Source organism: Bufo bufo, chromosome 2 (genome assembly GCF_905171765.1).
Source record: "Bufo bufo chromosome 2, aBufBuf1.1, whole genome shotgun sequence".
NCBI classification, from domain to species: Eukaryota; Metazoa; Chordata; class Amphibia; order Anura; family Bufonidae; genus Bufo; species Bufo bufo.
In genome coordinates this window covers 54,614,051-54,637,908 of record NC_053390.1, presented here as the reverse complement: position 1 = coordinate 54,637,908, position 23,858 = coordinate 54,614,051, and the positions used below count along the sequence as shown (strand labels likewise).

At 45.2% G+C, this 23,858-nt stretch overlaps 1 protein-coding gene and 1 long non-coding RNA gene across 2 annotated transcripts in view; one reads left to right on the top strand and one right to left on the bottom strand.

Moving 5' to 3' along the window:
- DYM (dymeclin) overlaps positions 1 to 23,858 on the bottom strand; it is a 272,964-nt gene that overhangs the window by 23,882 nt on the left and 225,224 nt on the right. Inside the window, exon 16 of the mRNA XM_040421110.1 lies at positions 21,408 to 21,521. Within this exon, the coding sequence (XP_040277044.1) occupies positions 21,408 to 21,521 (114 nt within the window). The remainder of the gene's footprint in view (positions 1 to 21,407; positions 21,522 to 23,858) is intronic.
- LOC120992255 lies at positions 3,338 to 20,853 on the top strand. Its single transcript, XR_005776949.1, has 3 exons — positions 3,338 to 3,377; positions 14,163 to 14,173; positions 20,709 to 20,853. It is a non-coding gene; the product is annotated as an uncharacterized LOC120992255 (long non-coding RNA).

The following is a 23,858-nucleotide window of genomic DNA, read 5'->3' as shown; positions in this document are numbered from 1 at the left end:
GTAGGCATTACTCCTTTTGCTATTTTACAGCATTGTCAACTGTTCACAAAAAAATCATGGGACTGGACAACCCCTTTAAGGCTACTTTCACACTAGCATTAATATTTTCTATTATTGAGTTCCGTCATATGATTTGCTTTCCGTCTTGGGTCCCCGGGATTTTGTGTATACAGGTCCTTCTAAAAAAATTAGCATATTGTGATAAAGTTCATTATTTTCTGTAATGTACTGATAAACATTAGACTTTCATATATTTTAGAATCATTACACACAACTGAAGTAGTTCAAGCCTTTTCTTGTTTTAATATTGATGATTTTGGCATACAGCTCATGAAAACCCAAAATTCCTATCTAAAAAAAATTAGCATATCATGAAAAGGTTCTCTAAACGAGCTATTAATCTAATCATCTGAATCAACTAATTAACTCTAAACACCTGCAAAAGATTTCTGAGGCTTTTAAAAACTCCCAGCCTGGTTCATTACTGAAAACCGCAATCATGGGTAAGACTGCCGACCTGACTGCTGTCCAGAAGGCCATCATTGACACCCTCAAGCAAGAGGGTAAGACACAGAAAGAAATTTCTGAACGAATAGGCTGTTCCCAGAGTGCTGTATCAAGGCACCTCAGTGGGAAGTTTGTGGGAAGGAAAAAGTGTGGCAGAAAACGCTGCACAACGAGAAGAGGTGACCGGACCCTGAGGAAGATTGTGGAGAAGGACCGATTCCAGACCTTGGGGGACCTGCGGAAGCAGTGGACTGAGTCTGGAGTAGAAACATCCAGAGCCACCGTGTACAGGCGTGTGCAGGAAATGGGCTACAGGTGCCGCATTCCCCAGGTCAAGCCACTTTTGAACCAGAAACAGCAGCAGAAGCGCCTGACCTGGGCTACAGAGAAGCAGCACTGGACTGTTGCTCAGTGGTCCAAAGTACTTTTTTCGGATGAAAGCAAATTTTGCATGTCATTCGGAAATCAAGGTGCCAGAGTCTGGAGGAAGACTGGGGAGAGGGAAATGCCAAAATGCCTGAAGTCCAGTGTCAAGTACCCACAGTCAGTGATGGTCTGGGGTGCCATGTCAGCTGCTGGTGTTGGTCCACTGTGTTTTATCAAGGGCAGGGTCAATGCAGCTAGCTATCAGGAGATTTTGAAGCACTTCATGCTTCCATCTGCTGAAAAGCTTTATGGAGATGAAGATTTCATTTTTCAGCACGACCTGGCACCTGCTCACAGTGCCAAAACCACTGGTAAATGGTTTACTGACCATGGTATTACTGTGCTCAATTGGCCTGCCAACTCTCCTGACCTGAACCCCATAGAGAATCTGCGGGATATTGGGAAGAGAAAGTTGAGAGACGCAAGACTCAACACTCTGGATGAGCTTAAGGCCGCTATCGAAGCATCCTGGGCCTCCATAACACCTCAGCAGTGCCACAGGCTGATTGCCTCCATGCCACATTGCCGCATTGAAGCAGTCATTTCTGCAAAAGGATTCCCGACCAAGTATTGAGTGCATAACTGAACTTAATTATTTGAATGTTGACTTTTTTTGTATTAAAAACACTTTTCTTTTATTGGTCGGATGAAATATGCTAATTTTTTGAGATAGGAATTTGGGGTTTTCATGAGCTGTATGCCAAAATCATCAATATTAAAACAAGAAAAGGCTTGAACTACTTCAGTTGTGTGTAATGAATCTAAAATATATGAAAGTCTAATGTTTATCAGTACATTACAGAAAATAATGAACTTTATCACAATATGCTAATTTTTTGAGAAGGACCTGTAGAGCTGAGGACATGGGTTGCTAGATGGTCGCTAGGACATCCGCAATACCCAGTCCCCATAGCTCTGTGTGCTTTTATTGTGGAAAAAGACTGATTTGATACATATGCAAATTACCCTGAGATGAGTCCTGTCCCTGACTCATCTCACATACAGGACTCATCTCAGGTTAATTTGCATATCTATCAAATCGTTTTTTTGCCACAATAAAAGCACACTAAAATTGTATCACAAGACTTCAAAATTTCTTTATTCTTGGCGTTTATTGAGGGTTGGTAACACAATAATGTAAGACTGTTCTCCGAAAATTGGTGGTGAATCTCACAACACAACCAAAAGCAATCATCTACACCCATTGAACGTCTGCATGAGGTCAATTGCTGTCTGTCATTGTGGGCGAGGTCGTCAGTGACACAAAACATGGGCATCAATGGTTAAAAGTCCAAATGTTTATTTTCTTCATAAACACCAATAGTAATACATAAACAAAATAACCTGCCCATCCAGGCGCTAACTATACAGAAGGTTACCTCTCTTAGGTACTTCAGATCAAACAAGGGGATCAGGCTTTGCAGAGTCACTACAGGTCATGCATTTTCCAAGATATGACTAGGAATGAGCTTCTGAGGCTTGTAATTATCCCCACAGTAATGTCTCCAGCAGCTACACCTGGGTTCCTCTCAGGTTAGGGGAATACCTTGTACTGGAGTGTGGGAGGGAATGGAATGTCCCACTACCAACCTACATCTCATTCCATTAAAATCCAGCCCACGAAATAACTTAACCATAATGCCTCAGCAAACAAACACCACAGCTTTCTGAATTCTTTTTACTTCACCCATCTAAGCATTTTGGGTGATATATACACCCCCTTCAGTACTTTACCATACACAGCATTACAGTGGGCACATGACAAAAAAGTACAAAACTCATTAAAAGAAAGTGGATGAAGACTGCTTCATGGACCACATTGGAATCCTTTTCTAGGCCTCTAATTGACTGATCCACAGTGGATATTTCTGCTGCAAACCTCATCCCAAGAGGGTGTACTCTAAAAGGTGAATCCGCACGAGACGGAACGGCTGTGGATTCTACCAGCAAGTATGCACTTGTAATGTCTGCAGTGCATTACAGTGCCAGGCAAGTGGATGAGATTTTGCAAAGTCTAAAGGCCCCTGTATACATTATAGTACTGACGGGTGCATGAGCATGTGTATGGTGAGCTTGAAAAAGGATGATCGGCTGCAACGATCTCAATGCCCAATCCTTTTGTCCTAGCGGAATATAAGCCATCTCCAGAAGTGTCGGCCAATCCTCGGCAGCAGCTTTCTCCTTTCTCCCCAACACATACACACTTGGCTGAGCATGCATGTGTACGGGGGTTCGGACAGCAGCTACAGGAGGTTATGGGCAACTTTACCCCAAGAAACAATATCATCGAGGGATTATATGCAGGGGTGCAGCAGGTAACATAGATGCCTGCTCAGAATTCATGCCAGCGATCAGTGGAGGTGGTGGGGCTTGTCCGGAGCCTCGTGCTTACATTTCACAGTAGCACAGTGTACACATTGTTCATTCCTCAAACCTGTCCTGATGTGCTCAAGACAAGCAGGTTTACTAGAAAAGTCAATTATACTCCGGGAGATTGACACTTGAATTTTCTAGAAGATTACAGCACCCAGAGGCAGATGCACCCTTCCTGCTTATCTACAGCTCGCTGGTGCAGCCAGAAGTGCAGGGGTTAACTATAATATCCATGTGTGGGAACATACTGTAACATATGACACAGATAGGATGAAGGCTTATCGAATGCTGCATCTGAATTTCACCAAATTTCTTGGAAAGCCATTAAACCTTAGTATTTGGCCTGTGGAAGGAAACGGGAGAATCTAGAGGAAGCCGACAGGAATGTACAAAGTCCATGATGGTGTCTATTCTCGGTTAGATTTCAGTACAGGATCCCGGCACTGCAAGGTAAGGCCACCATGCTGGACACAAAATCTGATTAAAGTTTTCCCACGTGGTTCAATACAAAAATTCAATTAAAATTTTTCTTAATTCTTTTCTAAGGGTAATTTTTTACATGAACAGATATTGTCCATAATGGACAGATGAGATGGTAAGTTAGGCTAGTTTCACACTAGGGGAAAGGAACTCCGGCAGGCTGTTCCGGCGGGTGAACAGCCTGTCGGATCGGTGCTGCCGCTAGTGCACGCGTGCCCCCGGACTACTGCTTCGGCCCTATTGACTATAATGGGGGCGGGCCAGAGTTCAGGCGGCAGCACGGCAAACATGCCGAGAGGCGGCCGGAATAAAACTACGACATGTCGTAGTTTTATTCCGGCCGCCTCTCAGGATGTTTGCAGCACTGCCGCCAGAACTCCGGCCCGCCCCCATTATAGTCAATGGGGCCGGAGCGATAGTCCGGGGTAGGGCCGAAACGATTCATCGATTTAATCAAGGCAAAAAAATCCTCGATGCAATTTCCCTGCATCGAGGAGTCGTTTAAATCACATGACCACGGAGCGTGAGTGAAACGAGGCTTCTCACTATAATGTGGTCCAAGGCCATCTGGCCATGTTCCGGCATACATGCTGGGTATCGTCCAAAGCTTATTTTTTTTTTTGTCCGGCCAAAACCCAGCTTGAATGCTGTAACAGCCGGCAGATAATCCAGCTATACCCGATATGGTACATTCTGGCTGTTCTTCTGACAGAATGTATATTGCAGCTGTGAAAGAAGCCTTATGTGTGTGCAATTATTTGCTATACCACTGTAAGAAATAAAAATATTGTTTTTATAAAGCAATACGTTCTTTTAGGAAGCTTTTTCTTATTAGAGTACTCGATTAATCGTAAAAAATAAATCGATAGAATACTTGATCACTTAAATAATAGTTTACTGCAGCCCTAGTCCGGGGGCAAGCGTGCACTAGCGGCAGCACGGATCCAACAGGCTGTTCACCCGCCGGAGTTCCTTGCCGCTAGTGTGAAAGTACCCTTATTTGGTGCTCATTTACTAAATTATGGGTCCAATTCCAGGCCTGAATGAGCATTGATCGATGTTGTACAAGTCAAATCGGTGATAGTTTAAAAGGCGTTTAACATGCCCAGATGCAAGCTGCATGTGGGACGAATGATCGTTACTAGGATCATTCAAAGGGTTGTCCCGCGAAAAAAAATTCTGCGGTTTTCTCCCCAGCACCTGGACCCGAATGCTTTTGTAATTGCATGTATTTAAAAAATTGGTAAGCTACTGAGTTAGTCAAAAAAAAGGTATCTGTAGAGCGCCACCTTCTGTTTGATTTTTTTCCTATTTCTTTGTCCAACTTGCTGAGGTGGACGCACATGCTCAGTTCCATCATTCAATTGCCTCCTGGGCTGTGATAGGGAGAGAGCTCTAGCAGAAAGGACACGCCCTCTGAGCTGTCATAGGGAGAGAGGGTCAGCAGAAAGGTCACCCCCCCCAGCTATCAGTTTGATATAAATCTAGCAGAGCAACTGACGCAATGCATGGGAAGATCTCTGGATCCATGTGAGGTACAGGGCTGGTTCTAGCTTTGTTAGAAAGAGATTGTCATGTCCTATATGATGTTTGATGTTCGTTTTTTACATTAATTATGGGATAACCCCTTTTATTCCCCATTCACATCCTTTTATACACAGGAGGATGTGCTGCCAACAAGTGAGAATTTTTGGTGCTGCATAAAAGACATGACCATCCAATAAATAGGCATATGCTCCCAATGCTGGGAAACAAGCATGTTTCCCTCCCAATCGTCAGGTTGTTTAAAAAAGCCTTAATAGGCTGTAATTACTCGGGGGGTAATGATCATTTGGCTTTCGATCGCTGGTCATGTTTACAATGATGAGGGGGCGATCGTTCGGCTGATCATCATCCCATGTAAAAGGCCCTTATGGAAGCAAGCTATCCTTGTATATTAGGGAGGTAAGGTCGGAGTCCTGCCCACGTGAGCGTATTCCATATCGACCTCATACTAGGGACATCGCCCCTCCTATACATTTATTTCTACATCCAGGAATCTGAACTCTGCATTACCTTGTGAAGAGACACTAGACTGAAACAAAGAACGCATCTCCACCCAGCAGATGAAATAGTATGTGTGGGCGCCGGAGGCTTTGAAACTTTGTGAGAGCATTGTTATAAAGACTTGCCAACTATTATAGCATATTACAGGAAGCGCATAATCAGCAACAGCCCTTTCATTAGAAATATTTCATTGCAATTGCGCTCATGGGTGTTGAAAATGGACCTTACTCATCCAAAGGTCTTCCTCAATAACATTCTACGCGAAAGCCACAACTAGACCCTGCAGACAAGACTAATGCAGCTACCATGCACTGCAATGTGAAACACCGACATTACCTATGAGCCCACCACAAGGGTCCCAGTTACGCATGAGCCTACCGCAAGAGTCCCATTTACCCATGTGCCCACCGCAAGACTCCCAGTTACCCACACCACAAGACTCCCAGTTACCCACACCACAAGAGTCCCAGTTACCCATGAGCCCACCACAAGAGTCCCAGTTACCCATGAGACCACCACAAGAGTCCCAGTTACCCACACCACAAGAGTCCCAGTTACCCATGAGCCCACCACAAGAGTCCCAGTTACCCACACCACAAGAGTCCCAGTTACCCATGAGCCCACCACAAGAGTCCCAGTTACCCATGAGCCCACCGCAAGACTCCCAGTTACCCACACCACAAGAGTCCCAGTTACCCATAAGCCCACCACAAGAGTCCCAGTTACCCAGGAGCCCACCGCAAGAGACCCAGTTACCCACACCACAAGAGTCCCAGTTACCCATAAGCCCACCACAAGAGTCCCAGTTACCCATGAGCCCACCACAAGAGTCCCAGTTACCCATGAGCCCACCACAAGAGTCCCAGTTACCCACACCACAAGAGTCCCAGTTACCCATGAGCCCACCACAAGAGTCCCAGTTACCCATGAGCCCACCGCAAGACTCCCAGTTACCCACACCACAAGAGTCCCAGTTACCCATAAGCCCACCACAAGAGTCCCAGTTACCCATGAGCCCACCACAAGAGTCCCAGTTACCCATGAGCCCACCACAAGAGTCCCAGTTACCCAGGAGCCCACCGCAAGAGACCCAGTTACCCAGGAGCACACCGCAAGAGACCCAGTTACCCATGAGCACACCGCAAGAGACCCAGTTACCATGAGCCCATCACAAGGGTCCCAGTTACCCATGAGCCCACCACAAAAGACCCAGTTACCCATGAGCCCACCACAAAAGACCCAGTTACCCATGAGCCCACCCCAAAAGACCCAGTTACCCTTAAGCCCACACCAAGAGTCCCAGTCACCCATGTACCCACCACAAGAGTCCTAGTTAGACATGAGCCCATCACAAGAGTCCCAGTTACCCTTGAGCCCACCCCAAGCATCCCAGTTACCCATGAGCCCACCACAAGAGTCCCAGTTACCCATGAGCCCACCACAAGAGTCCCAGTTACCCATGAGCCCACCACAAGAGTCCCAGTTACCCATGAGCCCACCACAAGAGTCCCAGTTACCCATGAGCCTACCACCAGAGTTCCAGTTACCCATGAGCCTATTCTACATGGACTGGGTACTGGGAAGCTGAACTGTGTTGCATCATGGGTACGGTCATCATCAAGTGAGAAGGCAAATCTTGGAACTTAGTGCATTTAGACTGTCACCAGATTCCCTGATAAACCAGGCAGTGTTTTGCAGGGCTAGCTCAGGTGAATGTTAGTGATCCGCTGCTTCATTCTGGAGAAAAGGACCATTAATCCATATAGGAATGAGCAGTTAAGTGCACCAAGGGCGGCCTCAAGCCACTCTGTGCACCCTAATACCTTCTGCTTCCTCTGCCAGCCACTACCTCTGCTTCATGACTGACAAGTCCAGGTACCTGCATAGTCTTTTCACCTGGTCCTGTCAAAAGTAGTATCTATACTATGCATGTGGTCAACATAAGTGTTCATAAGAACATCTGTTTCCGATTGTTGGCCGGCGATCATGGTGGCGTCTACCCGCTTGTTGGCTGATCACACCTCTTATGGGGGTCTAAAATTATTAGTTGTCGGCAGCACATCTCCCCATGTCAACAGGGGCTGTGCTGCCAGCAATTGTCAGGCTGTGTAGGGACCAAATGACCTTGTTCTTCTCCCTACAGCTTGCACAGGTAGTGCAAAAATCCCTTTAAAACAGCCGAGAATCGAATTATTACATCACTGAGCGCTCTGTTATGACCAGGTATCGGCCCGTGTAAATGGACCACTAGCCTATGACGTGGATGACTGGTCAGAAGGTTGGCGAAACCCTTACCCCTGAAAAATACTGCACACCATCATGTTCCCCCTTACACCACATCAGCAACAACAATGTCTCTCCTGTTTGTTACAATGTATCAGTGCAGGGAACATGGATCAGTCTGGAGACCAGGCTATAGAGTTCACAGAGGACTGTGTAGACTGGATGAAAGTAGCAAACCCTCAGCTCTGAGAAGTTTCAACTCATGTTGGGCTTTCAGTTTCTAGAGGTAGGCAATATTCTCATTCCCAGACAGTATGCAGTTATCCTGAAAATCAAGAGAAAAAAAAATAAAATCCCAGTGTAAAACCATTATGGTAAAAGCAGGATGGCGCTCGATAAATACATCTCACCAGAAAGCATGTAGTGTCTCTGAGGAATCTCGCTGCTGCTGGGCTGGAGACTCAATCACAGTGATGAAGGGGTTAAAAATAAAAGTAAAAAAACAGGTTTCTGAAGTATGATCGTTAAAGTTTATTAAAAATGAAAGTGTGCGACGCGTTTCGAATAATGAATCTCCTGCACATCTGCCATCCTGAGGAAGGAGAGCGATTCTCCGAAATGCGCTGCACATTATCCTTTTATTACACCTTTACATGGCAGCGCCCAAGAAACTTTTTTATTTTATTTTTTTTTTACTTTTATTGTTAACCCCTTTATCTTGAAATCCAAGAGGAACTGAAACACAGGGCAGGTCATAATTTATTTTTATTGTAGAAAGATTAAAGGGGTTGTCTGTCTTCATCAAATGGCATTTATCATGTAGAGAAAGTAAATACAAGGCTCTTACTAATGCATTGTGACTGTCCATATTGCCTCCTTTGCTGGATTGATTCATTTTTCCATCACATTATACACTGCTTGTATCCTCCTGGGTTATGACCACCCTGCAATCCATCAGCGGTGGTCGTGCCTGCACACTGTAGGAAAAAGCGGCAGCCTTTCTGAGGGCCAGGACCATGGGAACACGCATAGGCCATAGGCTTGCAAACTGTAGGAAAAAGTGCTGGCCTATGCGCGTTCCCATGGTCCTGGCCGCCAGAGAGGCTAGTGCTTTTTCCTACAGTGTGCAGGCACGACCACCGCTGATGGATTGTGGTCATAACCATGGATACGAGCTGTGTATAATGTGATGGAAAAATGAATAAAGGAAGCAATATGGACAATCACAATACATTAGTAAGTGCCTTTTATTAACTTTCTTTACATGATAACGGAAGTGAGACCACCCCTTTAAAGTGGTTGTGCCAAGTTTGGAAGTTATCCCCTTTCCACGACATAGGGTATGATTAGTTGATGCTCCCCGACGCTCCATTCATTCTCGATAGGACTGCAAGAGAGAGCTTTCCGGCGGTCCTAAAGAGAATAAATGGAGCGGCAGGACACATGCTTGACCTGCTGCTCCATCATACCGGGAAACGGGAGTCCAGCGATCGGAATCTCACCGATCATCTAGTCATCCCCTATTATATGGATAGGGGATAACTTCAAAACTTGGCACAGCTCCTTTCATATATATTTAATAATTTTTAAAATCCAAAAGTTATATTTCATAAACATAAATCTAAGGGCTTCGTTCACATTCGTTTTCAAAGAAGAGGAAGACCTTTGCGTGGACTCCAGGGACGATGTTGATTCTGAAATCTGCAGCATGGCGATTTGCAATGCAAAAGTAGAAATTTGCTACAAAGTAGCAGCAAAATGTTCCAGCAGAATACAGGCGCTGTTTATGGCAGCCTGTATTCTCTCTTTTTTTTTTTTTATGATTTCGATCCCCCCCCCAAACACCAAAAAGAGAAGACTGACGCGCTATGAGCAGCACCAGGGAAATGCCTGAAGCACATCGTCATATCTTGGCGGAGGCCGCTCGTCTCCATGTACACACAAAGTCACAACGGTTGTGAAAGCAAGACCGTGTCCCAAATCCGGAAATGATTTCCAGAGAAATGATGCTGACACACAATTTTCCCCAAGATCTGGAATGCAGATTTTTTTTTCTTTTTTTTAATGATTTGCCGTTTCCATCTGAAGGCCTCGTTACTTGTGAGCTGGCGGCCTTCTAGACAGAACACGATATTACATGGGAGAGGGGTCTGAAACGCAGAAACCCAAGAAACGGCTGCTGCATACTTTCCAGTGTTGACGCTGTCGCCGCTGTGTTTATCCACCATTCTGTATTTTTACCCGAGGTGTCAGAAACACATTCAAATGTTCTTGAAGCTCGTGCCAAGAAAACATGTAAGAAATGAACCAAGCGTTCCTCCTGGAGCCGCCTCACAAATCACTTTTCACGTTGGGAAAAGCTTCATTGTGACATCATTGAAGGAGCCGACAAAAAATCGGACAGCTGCACTTTTTAAAGGGACTTTTTGTAGCAGACTCTATAGGCTCATGCACATGAACGTGCAATTTGCGGATCAGCAAAACACGTATCCCGCCCGTGTGTGTTCCACAATTTGCAGAACGGAACGGGCGGCCCATTATAGAAATTCCTATTCTTGTCCGCAAAAGGGACAAGAATAGGACATGTTCTATTTTTTTTTTGCAGGGCCAAGGAATGGAGCAACTCCGTGTTCTGTCCGCATCTTTTGCGGCCCCATTGAAGTGAATGGGTCCGAATCTGAGCCGCAAAAAGTGCGACTCAGATGAGAAACCAAACAACGTTTGTGTGCATGAGCCCTACTCGTCACTTTAGGGCTCATTCAGATGAGTGCTGTCCAAGTGTAGCATGACACTGGCCCATTAAAACCAATTCACATGAGCAATTTACTTCACGGACCATCGGCCTGTGCACAGAAAACCGCAGCATGCGCAGTTTTGGTCCGATGTTCACTCTATACTCGCCCATTCAAGTCAATAGGTCTGTATGTAAAAAAATACGGACAGCACATGGATGGCATCTGTGGATAGTTGCTAGGAAACAATAGGTTGGCATTCTTTTTTTTTTTTTTTAACGGACGTGAAAAACGGATGACCGACTGATGCCACACAAATGGAAGAAACATACAAACGCAACGCGGATGGGGACAAAACTGATTCAGCATGAAAGGTAAATCGTCCGTCAAATCGGCAGAACATGGACCAGTCGTTTGGATCCCTCATTGATGCAGTTGTTCCTTTTTGACTTTAGGTGCCTTGAATACTCATTCCACCAACAGCTATTCCTCCCGACTCCCCTGTACACATGGACGCTGAATTAGGGAAGGGCAAGCCGCTGACACACCGCACTAGCGGGGTCTTGTGCCCCGTTTGAAAAAAGATTGCCATTGTTTAAATCCGCCATGCCCGATCCTTCTCTTCCCAGACAGTGGAAAACTTGCAGACCCCCATGCACAAAAGATAGCTGTTTGCCGGTCCTGCTGAAACTGTCAGCTATAGTCAACTTTTCTCTTATGTGTATGGGTGCCTTGCTGGTTCAAACACTTCCGTGTAATTGGGATGAATCCCCCCTTGCTAAGGCTACTTTCACACTAGCGTTTTGCTGGATCGGGCAGGGTTCAGCAAAACGCTTCCGTTACTGATAATACAACCGTCTGCATCAGTTGAGAACAGATCCGGTTGTATTATCTGGGGTCTTGGGTATATAACATACCCCAGAAGGAACCGTCATGAACTCCATTGAAAGTCAATGGGGGACGGATCCGTTCTCTATTGTGTCAGATCATCCCATGACGGAAAAAAAACCGCAGCATGTTGCGGTTCGCTCTCTGGTATGGGAACGCAACCAAATGGAACGGAATGCATTTTGGAGCATTCTGTTCAGTTACGTTTTGTCCCCATTGACAATGAATGGGGACAAAACGGAAGTGTTTTTTCCGGTATTGAGACCCTGTGACGGATCTCAATACTGGAAATTAGAAAAGCTAGTGTGAAAGTAGCCTAAGCCATAGCAGAGATCCATTGTAGGGAGAGGAGCCAAAGTAGCCAATAAAATCGATGATCCCTAGATTTTGGTGGGAGGCAATGCAACGCTTCCCTAGGCTAAATGCAGATGGTCAGGATTGCGTGCGGAAAATCTGCACCGTAGGTCATGTACATTGTATTGAATTTGAAATTCTCATGCCCACAATGCGGATTTTGACCTGTGGTGCGGATTTTAAAAACCTCAGCATGTCAATTTATTTTATTTTTTCCTGACCGGATTATCTCTATTCACTTAGGAAAATCTGTACCAAATCCGCACCAATTGATGGCGATTGTCCGCACAGATTTTCCTGTGAACACCTGTGGCATTCAGGGCCGATTCCCCCCACATAAATCCTGCGCATGTACCAGTTCTGTATTAAAAGGGGTTTCCCAGGATATGACACTGAGGACTTATTCTTTACAGAGAGTTCACGCGTCGTGTCAAAAGGACATCGTTTTGAGCAACACTGATGAAAACCCGCACCCCTGGGACGCCTGCAATCGCCTGGTACGGCAGCTCAGCCCCATTCCGGTGAACCGAGACCTGCAGGAACATGCGCTGCCCCCCTTCGTATAGACATCGCTCAGTGAAGGCAAGGATGACCGCGCAGCAATTTTCTACACGGAAAAAAACTCTTTAGTTGTCGGCTTCCGCCACGGTCTATGACTGAGATACTAAATGTGGGCACATGCGGGGAGATATGAGCGCGCAGGCACGCTTATGCGGCTCAGTGGTTAGCGCGGTTTATTTGCATCGCTGAGTCCTGGTTCGAATCCATCCGAGGGTAACTTCTGCCCTGAGTTTGTACGTAATCCTCATGTTTGCAGGTTTCCTTTCACAATCAACAAAATAAAATAACGATATTGATAAGCTAATCTGGAATTTAGATTGAACACGTGTGAGTGCTGCCAATTTATTGTACAGCGCTGTGGAACATGATGGCGCTATATAATATATATTCGTGTATACGCAATGTTTAGGGTGGTCCGGAATACCAGGTTTATTGGACCCCTGGGTGGTCGGGAAAGGTTCTTCTCTAAACCAGTCCTTGAGTACATAGGGCTTTACTCCGGGATCTGCCTAAAGTCTTCAATCCTACAACACACATATGTGAGCCAAGCAGAAATTTTCCAGTGTCCCGCTCTGCGCAGAGCTGGCAGACCCTCGCTGTGAGGCTGCACCGGCCGGGATCAGCTCTTCACTGCAGCGCAGATACCAGGGAACTTTCCCGGATAAGTCACAAACACGGCATCATAACTTTACAAGATCGCATTTTATATAAATGAGGCTTAAAGGGCATCTGTCAGCAGTTTTGTACCCTATGACACTGGCTGACCTGTTACATGTGCACTTGGCAGCTGAAGGGATCTGTGTTGGTCCCATGTTCATATGTGTCCTCATTGCTGAGAAAAATGATGTTTTATTATATGCAAATGAGCCTCTAGGAGCAACGGGGGCGTTACCATTACACCTAGAGACTCCGCTCTCTCTGCAATTTGACCGGAGCTGGAAGGGATGACGTTTACACTACCTGGTCCCATCAATTAAAGTGGAGAGGACGCAGCAGTTGCAGAGCCTCTAGGTGTAATGGTAACGCCCCCGTTGCTCCTAGAGGCTCGTTTGCATATAATAAAACATCAGTTTTCTCAGCAATGCGGGCACATGTGAACATGGGACCAACACAGATGCCTTCAGCTGCCAAGCTCACATGTAACAGGTCAGCCAGTGTCATAGGTACAGAACTGCTGACAGATGCCCTTTAATCTTGCAAATTTCTAAAAGGCTTTGTGGTTCAAGATCTCAGCTTGTTGTCAGTGAATGGAAACATTATTGATTAGAACGAGGCAAACAAATGAAGCCAATTCTTCTCGCTGCTCCTGGTTGTATCCAATCTAGACCATCCTCTGTGAGCTGAATACAATGCATCTTTCCCATGAAAACCCGGCGCTGCTGTACAGATTTGCCGTCATTTGGTAATAATTTCCGCTCCCTGCGAGGATGAAAGCCGCCTATAAACCAGAGATGCTTTGTGTAAATATTTGCCCCCTGCGATATACTGCTACATGCCCGGAGAAGAGGCAATGTGGTGTTATTTAGGATGGTGCGCACACGCCTTACACATCCTGCAGCCATGAAGAAGGAGCACGATTTACAGTCCCCGATATGGAACCCACGCTGAAACATTAAAGAGAACGGCAGAAGCCTCCATCTTCTCAGCCCCGGGGGTCGACTTGCATCTAGTAAAGCTATAGATACATACACGTACAGTACGGAAATAGAAAGACAGGAGGCGAAATAAAAACTTCAGAAAAAAATCTGCACAGCGATTGACTTTGGAAATTCTTTGCTTTAATTATCTTGTACCGCTGCTGAGCTGCATGAGGTTTCTTCTCTGTTCACATTGAAAAGCATGCCTTATACCGGACAGCGGCGCACTGTGGGGAGTTCAATACAGATGGCCCGTCATCAGGATAGATCATCAGTATCTGATCGGTGGAGGTGCCCCTGCCGATCAGCTCTTTGAAGAGGCAGCGATGCTCCGGTGAGCGTTGCGTTGTCTTCTGAGGCCAGTGACGTTCCGTTCATTGGTCACATGGCCTATGTGAAGCTCAGAACGCAATACCAAACCCAGCCACTATACAATGTACGGCGCTGTGCCCTGTCCTGAGCAACATGCTGTTTCTTCACTGTTCACTAGGGATGAGCGAATCGACTTCGGATGAAACATCCGAAGTCAATTCGCATTAAAACTTCATTTCAATACTGTATGGGGCGAGCGTACCTTGGAACCGTACCAGAGTTCGGGAAATAGTTTTTTACAGTATAAGTTTTATGCGGATCGACTTCGGATGTTTCATCCGAAGTCGATTCGCTTATCTCTGTTCACAACCAAAGCTAAATTCAGACTGCGGCTGGTTTACTAGAAAGAAGTGCACTGTGGGAGCGGAGAGTTACATACGGTCCGACTCTCACGTCACGTCCGACAGGGGGGTGCAGCTAAACCTTTGTCGGTTTCCAAATGTAACCAGATGTGAATGGAGCGTAACCTGATAGTAGGGTCTGAAATCCATCATCTGCAAACTGACTCCATTTCTTTAACACTTAAAAGGGTCGTATCATGACAACCCCCTTCTAAGTAGGAAGTCCGACTGCTGCGACTTTGGCTTATGAAATCTGCCATATCAGCCGTTATACTAAGTTGCATCCATTTGTAGGGTTACATGGCCGCCCATGTAACATATAGACAGGGCGGGACCCATCGCCGAACACTCTCCAATCTATAGTAAATCAGTATAAAACTACTTCAGCAAAAGGTTTGGTGGGGCCGACACCATAATGGTCTCCATCTGAGGGGACTAAAGGATTATACACAGGGCCAAATTTAAAAGGGTTTTCTGAGATTTTAATACTGATGAACTATCCTGTGGATAGGTCATCAGAATCTGATCAGTGGGGGTCCCACACTCGGGACCCCCGCCGATCAGCTGTTTTGAGAAGGCACCGGCACTCCATTGAACACCGCGGCCTTCACCGTGCTCACCAAGCACAGCGCCGTACATTGTATAGTGTTTGTACTTGGTATCGCGCACCGCACCATTCACTTCAACGAGGCTGAGTGCCACGTGTCTGATGAACGTGTTATCACTGGCTTAGAGAAGGACGCGGCGCCGTCAGCTGATCACGAGGGACCCGAGTGTCGGACCCCCACCGATCAGATACTGGTGACTTATCTGGAGGATTGGTCATCAGTTATAAACTCTCGGAAAACCCCTTTAACAATCTTAATATAAACAGTATAAACTGCACCACATTTATCATGGTGGCTGACGCTGGACAATAAATCTGCATCTTTAGGGTGTCTAGTTTTTAGCTGGACATACACATTATATGTTGGCTGGCCAAACCCACCAAGAACTGCAGGTTCGGCCGACACATTAGTGTGTATGGGGAGCTCACGACTCTCCTCAATAGATGATGATTTCAGCAAAATTTTTTACCTGACCCTTTAGTTCTCCCCGGAGAAGTGTCTGGCAGCGGCTTTCTCTGCTCTCCCCATAGCATACACATACACATAGTGAAGCCAGGAGTGAGACGGCAGAGACCGCTGTCAGCCGAACAGTCGTTTGGCCGACAGCTACTGAATGTGTATGAGTAGCCTAACTCCACTCCACTTATTGGTTGGCTTACTGAGTTACCAACATTATGGAGCAATTTTGAACAATGTTGGTGCATCTTAAGCCATGCCCCTTGTCCTGCTAGGTCGCTCCAAACCCTCTCTAAGCCTCGCTCCCTTGCTGAGAAAGGTACAAAAAACCCATCTAAAACGCATAATAAATGGTGCGCAAAGCACATATGCCACTTTTTCGGTGCAAATTAAAGAAGACCTGTTAGCATATTATAAAAATGTGAACAGTTTATATGGGCTTAATATAATGGCATTGTTTTGTTTCCCTTTTTGAGATATTGTCCCCCTAAACTTGGTGCCAGATTTGGAAATTTGAAGTGGTCAGTCACAGAGCTAGGAGCCACTTTGCTTCTCTGCAAGGAGAGGTTTCTTTCTTCCTAGGTCTGACACTGTGCAATGCGGACAGCGTCAAAGCGGCCTGCTGCAGTGTGACCAAGCAAGGTATAGCACAGGACCATGCTGTATACTAACTTCTGGCCAGCCTTCAGGCTCCTCTATGTGGCTGCAGCCAAATCGCACTCTGGTGAGAGGTTAGTATACAGTGTGGTCTCCCAATATTTTCTATATCTCACAAGACCATGCTGCAGCAGGCCTCTTTAATGCTGTCTGCAATGACTGGAAAGGGTCATAGTGGGGAGGAATCCATCCCTTGCAAAGAAGCGAAGTGGTTGCCGCCTCCACTGCTAACCACTACAAATCCGCACATCTGGCACCATAAGTCTCTAAGCCACAATTCTGGGGCATTAAGGCCCCGACATACATTAGACTATTGTTGGGAGCACTGGTTGCTTTCAACCAAGCCTGAAAATTTTATGTGTATGGCACACTCCCATGTTCCCCCTCGACACCGTCATTTTAATGAATTTCAACTGCTGATCCTTCCAATCTCCCCTGGAGAATAGTCACCTTCAGAAGTATCTGGCAGGGTCTTTCTCCGCTCTCTCCACTTAAACACATACATGCTCGGCCACATGTGTATGTGCACGGGAAATTCGGGAGACATAGTTGTCGGCGACAGCTATCGAAGGTGTATGGATGTGGTTTTACACCTGTAGCTAAATACTCTGGCAAAGGCGGAGTGGCTAGTTGGCAGCACCCATCTATGCCCCTGAGCTCAGGGATGACCTGAACCTTCCTCTAGCTCCTCCATATTAGGGAATCTTACAGGATTTATCGGTCAGATACATCAAACCATAGAGATCCATCTCTATAAGACGTGATCTCTGGGTCGACTGACCCAGTTTGAATACATGGAATGAACTGAGAAGCTGATATCAACGATGTTCGTAAAAAATGTAAAAATGGCAAAGGAATATGTTGTGAGTTCCGAGCTGAAGAGTCAATAAATTACATTAATATGTACATGTCCACATCCAGGATGTTTATGGAGTGCCACCAAAACCATCGACTCACAGCTGATAAGCGGTGTCCAGGACTATGTCCCTGGCTCTCACAGAGGAGGCAGCTATCTCTGGACTGACCGCTCTATAAAACCCTGTGATAAGAGCTGAAACGGGAACTTTCTTCCATCCAACTGCAGATAGCAGATTATGGGAAGAGGCTGGAGGGGCAAGCAGGGGTCTGGATTACTACATTATAGACTAATGATCAATAAAATAGGGTTCACTTTAAGGCTACGTCCACACAGAGGAATTTCAAAACTATGTTGAATCTGCAGCAAAACATGTAACATTTTGCCATCGCTAAAATGTCATCTACTTTGCTAGTACTGCGTATTTTCTGCAAGTAGTCCCATGAAGGAAAATCTGCAGTATACCTGCCCCTGGGATTAACCATTGCTAGTCTATCCTTGGGATCAGGGGGTCTGACCCATCACACCCTCACTGATCAGCAGAACTAAGGGGCTGTGTTACTAAGGCTGGTTTCACATCACCGTTTCTTTTTCCGTTCTTCTGATCCGTCAGAAGAACCGAAAAAAAACCAAAAAACAGGATCCTGTGCATACATTATGCATATTTCGCATCCTTTTGAGCCATTTCCGTCTTAGATCTATTTTTTTGAGACAGGTAAAAAAAAAATGTCCTTCATGCAGTACTTTTTTTCCCCCCGTCTTAAATGGAGCTCAGATGGAAATGGCTCAAAATGTGCACAGGATACGTTGTCACAGCCGTGATCCTGTTTTTTTTTTGTGTTTTTTAAAAACGGAAAAAGAAACGGTGATGTGAAACCAGCCTACGTTTGCTTCAATGCAGAAAATCACACCACTCCAACCGTGTGGCTGTGTCCGGAACTGCAGCTCAGTCTCTTTCAATTGTGGTGGGACTATGCTGCAGTACCAGACACAACCACAAGGATTGCACTGTGCCAGTATTGCAGTTAAAGAGCCCTTCTGCTGACTGGTGAAGTATTGGACTAGAGACATGATATCAATGAAATATTCCAGAAAACCGCTTTACTTACTACTAAACAGGTCCTTTCTAAAAAGCACCGACTGATGGACTGGCTCATGTTCACAGGAAGCCATGGATCTATAGACAGAGCAGTTAACAGTCGCACTGGCCATATATCTGTGCATGTGGCAACTTTCTCCATGCCGCATGGATGCTAATACAAAGCATTCAGCAGGGGGTGACAAAAAGCAGATGAGAAAGCACCTCCCACAGAATATCAAATCTGTACTACATGTTGGGAGGTAGGTTTAGAAGATATTAAAAAAAAATATATATATATATATATTTAATATGAAAAAACACTGTCATTTACAATGTCTTTGATTTGCAACATGGGTCTTCCCGTACCACTGATGGTAATATCCAGCGTGCATGGAGTTACGCTTTAACTGAAGCACATTAAACCCCATAAACTAGTAAAAAGAAAAGGTGTGCCGCCATTAAAGGCTTGTGTGCATTACCGAAAGTCTCCGCTTCACACCCACGCAGGCAGCCGTGACAATGGAGGCTAATTAAAGGGCTGTTCCTTTAAATCCTTTACAAATCCATACACAGAGCGTGAAAAATAATGAGCTAAAAGCGGAACAAGTTCAGGTGAGAGTCAGCGGTGTACAGAGATGAAAGGAGCACGTGGAGCTCAGACCTTACCAATGAGATCAGCAAAACCAGACTAATAAATAATAGATCCATACATACATTGATCAAAGCCGATCCCCCAGCAAGAAGACTGGAGCACAAGACGTCCCACTAAAGGGCATCTACCCCAAAATCACCAGTGACGGCTTCCAAGGAGTCCTCTGCTTTGGGCATTCTCTATTTCTTAGAAAGGTCCATTAATATTCACTTATTATAAAGTGTCCCCCTGCTGGGACCTCCAGTGATCGGCTGCGATCTGTAGGGGGAACCTGGCAGTAAGTGATCAATTTCCCTACAGCACCACTGCTGGAGATATAAAGTATTACACAGTGCCTATGAAATCAATGGGCAGTCTATGTAAGGCAGGACAGAACAGGTCCTCCAGAGTGAGAGAAGCTCTTTGTATCTGCACTCCACAATGGGCAAGGGATGACGATCTGGAAGAGGACACCCCTCCTATATTAATACGCATAAACCCTATCAAAAATATTCTGCATCTTTTCCCACAAAATTTTACATCAATCTGCTTACATAACCCAACTATGTGCTGCTAAAGTAGTCTTGGTTGGGAAATTAAGGGTGGGTATGAAAAATTCCCTGTGCCACATCCAAATGAGGTCAAGATTTGGCCCCGGTTGGGATGTTTAGTGGGTGCCGGTGCACCCATGGACTCCTTAGTACCATGAGTATCAGGGTCGAGCCCAGAGTTTTTCTGATGATTTTTCTTATACAGGGTAGGACGGCTGGTAATGATGGCAGGGGAGGTTTCTGGGACACATGTGACCTTTCTAGCAGGGCGGGTGTATGCATTGCAGGTAATTAGTCAGAAGCGTGACTTATTACAAGACTTGCGCACATGCTGCTGAGCGGCATGAAAAAGAGTCTATTCTTGTTGATACATTGTCGGCTGCAGTAAAACTCCAGTTATTTGCCGCCTCCATTAACAACAAAGACATACTTACAAATACCGCCGTGGCCTCTTAAACGCTCCCCATGAAACAAGCTGCAGCACGTAGGTAGAAGACAGAAATATCTGCAGTTGTTGTCACTAACCGGGGATCCAAGTCACTAGAGCGCACCATTAATAAGAGCAGAACGGCAGCAAGCAGAAGTTCTAGCACATGAGGCTGTGATCGCCAGGGAACACTGGTCCAAATTCTGGGAAGAACCAGTCAATTGCTCCACAAATTTCGCTCTTTTCCAGGGTGCCCTATTTTCTATATCCCACAGTATATAATTATACACCTCAGACCAAGATATACTGCTTGTGATCTGTTCTTCCTGCTCTTGCCCCTGAACAAAGTCATATTCTCTTCCGCATACACAGTCGAATATAACCTACGTCCCTCTACCACAGGGCATGTCCTCTGCACACTATATTAGTTTATATAGAAAAAAGCTATATGAAAAGTTCTGTTACTCAGTAATACATCACATATTGAGAACTTATCCTTAGTCCTGTATTATACGCCAGCGCTGCACTCACTATTCTGCTGGTGCAGTCACTGTGTACATACATTATATTACTTATCCTGTACTCATCCTGATAAGCATGCTGTATTATACTCCAGAGCTGCATTCACTATTCTGCTGGTGGAGTCACTGTGTACATACATTATATTACTTATCCTGTACTCATCCTGATAAGCATGCTGTATTATACTCCAGAGCTGCATTCACTATTCTGCTGGTGGAGTCACTGTGTACATACATTATATTACTTATCCTGTACTCATCCTGATAAGCATGCTGTATTATACTCCAGAGCTGCATTCACTATTCTGCTCGTGGAGTCACTGTGTACATACATTACTTATCCTGTACTGATCCTGAGTTACATCCTGTATTATACCCCAGAGAGCTGCACTCACTATTCTGCTGGTGGAGTCACTGTGTACATACATATTACTTATCCTGTACTCATCCTGAGTAGCATGCTGTATTATACTCCAGAGCTGCACTCACTATTCTGCTGGTGGAGTCACTGTGTGCATACATTACATTGCTTATCCTGTACTGATCCTGAGTTACATCCTGTATTATACTCCAGAGCTGCGCTCACTATTCTGCTGCTGGAGTCACTGCAGAAATTCAGTACAAAACCTGGCTTCTATGGTCATGAGGCTTTAAAAATAGTACATGCTCTCGCACTTACCCTGAGTCGGTCTTTGGGCAGTGCAACTGCTCCTTGTTTGATGACCTCCAGGACACGTTCCACTGAGAGGTCGGATCCGGCCTGCTCCAGGCGAGAACTGAAGAAGCCGATGACCTGTAAAACACACAAGTGATAGGTAAGACTGCGTCTGGGTCTTATTCCCAGCTCATCATCTGTCACACTGGTTGCTGCTACCATCCGGAGTTCGGAGCCTCTCGGGTGCCATAAGTATGGGTGCGCTCTCCGTTATTAGCCTAATGCACAGGAATGTAGCACAACTTTTTTTTCTAGTTTGCTGCTGTTTGAAATCAGAAGAAAAATAGTGATAAAGAGGTAAAAGGCCCCACAGACTTCAGTGGAAACCATATTACAAACTGCAGCTGCAAAATGTCCGAATACATGAGTCCTAAGACTGGAGCTACCTGACAACATAAAACCGTAGACGCACTAGGACTTCACTTATTACTGTATTTTACTGGGAAAAAAAATTTGTAGGAGTCCTATGAATTTTTTTTTTTTAACTTGATGAGTGCAATGGCAGCCATATTGGATGTCGCTCAACTTTCCAAGGAAAGAAAAAATTAACTCAAGTCATGGTAAGGACTGAAGATTTCTTTTATACTGTGTGAATTTTTTCAAATCACTTAAAGGGGTTTTCTGCCATCTGGATAGGTCATCCATATCTGATCAGTAGAGGTCCAACTTCAGGCACCACTTCCAAATAGCTGTTGAAAGGGGCAGTGGTGCTCCATTGAGTGCTGCGGCCTCCTCACAGCATACCAAGCACAGCGCCGTACATTGTATAGTGGCTGTGCTTGGCATTGCAGCCCAGGCCCATTCACTTCAATGGAACGGAACTGCAAATAAGTCATGCGACTGATGAATGTGATGTCACTGGTAGCGATGAGCGAATTGACTTTGGATGAAACATCCGAAGTCGATTCGCATAAAACTTCATTTCAATACTGTAGTGGTACCTATGAACCGAACCAGAGTTCGGGAAATGTTTTTTTACAGTAAAAATCAATTTCTGAATTTATTATGCGAAGTCTCGCGAGACTTCGCGAAGTAATAACTTCGGCTCATCGGAGCAAATACATTCTAATACTGTACGGAGAGCTTGCTCCGTACAGTATTGAAATTAAGTTTTATGCAAATCGACTTCGGATGTTTCATCCGAAGTCAATTCGCTCATCCCTAGTCACTGGCCTAGGAAGAGGTCGCAGCGCTCACCGAAGCTCCACAGCGTTTTCAAGCGGTTGACTGGCAGGTGTGCCTGGATTGGGGCCCCCTGTTGATCAGATATTGATGAACCCCACCAATCAGGTATCAGATGACCTGTCTTTAGAATAGACCATCACTATTGAACTCCCAGAAAGCCCCTTTACACGGGTCATGCCAAGTTTTAAAATGATCCCCTTTCAACTGCAACCACCACTTGCACAGCTGACCAAGGGGGTGAGGGGGTTTCACTACACTGCTCTACAATAGATGGTAATGATGTATTCCTGCCTATGATCTGCCATCATGGCTGAGCAGCCTGACAGGAACGCTCAATAATATGTAACACATGCAAGAGAAAAGTGTGTAGTGAAACCCCCTCAACCCCGTAGGCAGCTCTGCAGATGGAGGCAACCAGTCCTGCTCACATTCTAGGACAGGTTGATGATTGTCATTTTAAATAATTTTTGGAGAAACTCTTAAAGGACAAGGCTAGTTTTCGTTTGTACTCCCTGCCTTCCAAGAGCCATAACGTTTTTACTTTTTATGTTTACATAGCTGTATGACGGTTTGTTTTTTAAGGAATAAATTGGACTATTAATGGTGCCATTTAGTATTGATGTTTCACTTTGTACACGTTTGTTTTGGGAGGTGAAGCAATGAAGAAAAAAAAAAACTGTTAATTGGTCATTTTTTGTTTTCCATTACTGCGTTCACTGAATGGGATAAATCCATTTATATTTGAATAGTTTGGGCGTTTTGGGACGCGGCGATGCTAATGATCTTTATTTTGATTGATTTTTTTTTACTGTTTATTTCTAATTATAATATGGGGAAAGGAAGTGATTTGAAGTTTTATAATTTTTACACGCTCAACCTGCTGCTCCATTCATTTCATGGGGGAAAGGGTGGTTTGGGGGGGATGCTCCGAGGGGAGGGGATCCCTGTTTTTGTGTGGAGTTGCTAGTGGTAGGATCTAATACAGGGTGAGTCAAAAGTCGCACTCTTGTATTTCAGAAACGAAAGGGAAAATGAAATATCTAAATACCCCAGCAAGTAATGGGTGCAGGGATTATCTTTTAGGCTATGTCTTGGATCAAGGGCAAATTTTTCCAATGGGAAGGGGGCCATGAAGGATATCAAAGAAGACCAGAGTTTTCTCAGAAATGGATTCGCAATAACTCTTGTGGTTCAAAAGTTATCAACACAGAAAGTGGGAATGTTCCCTGT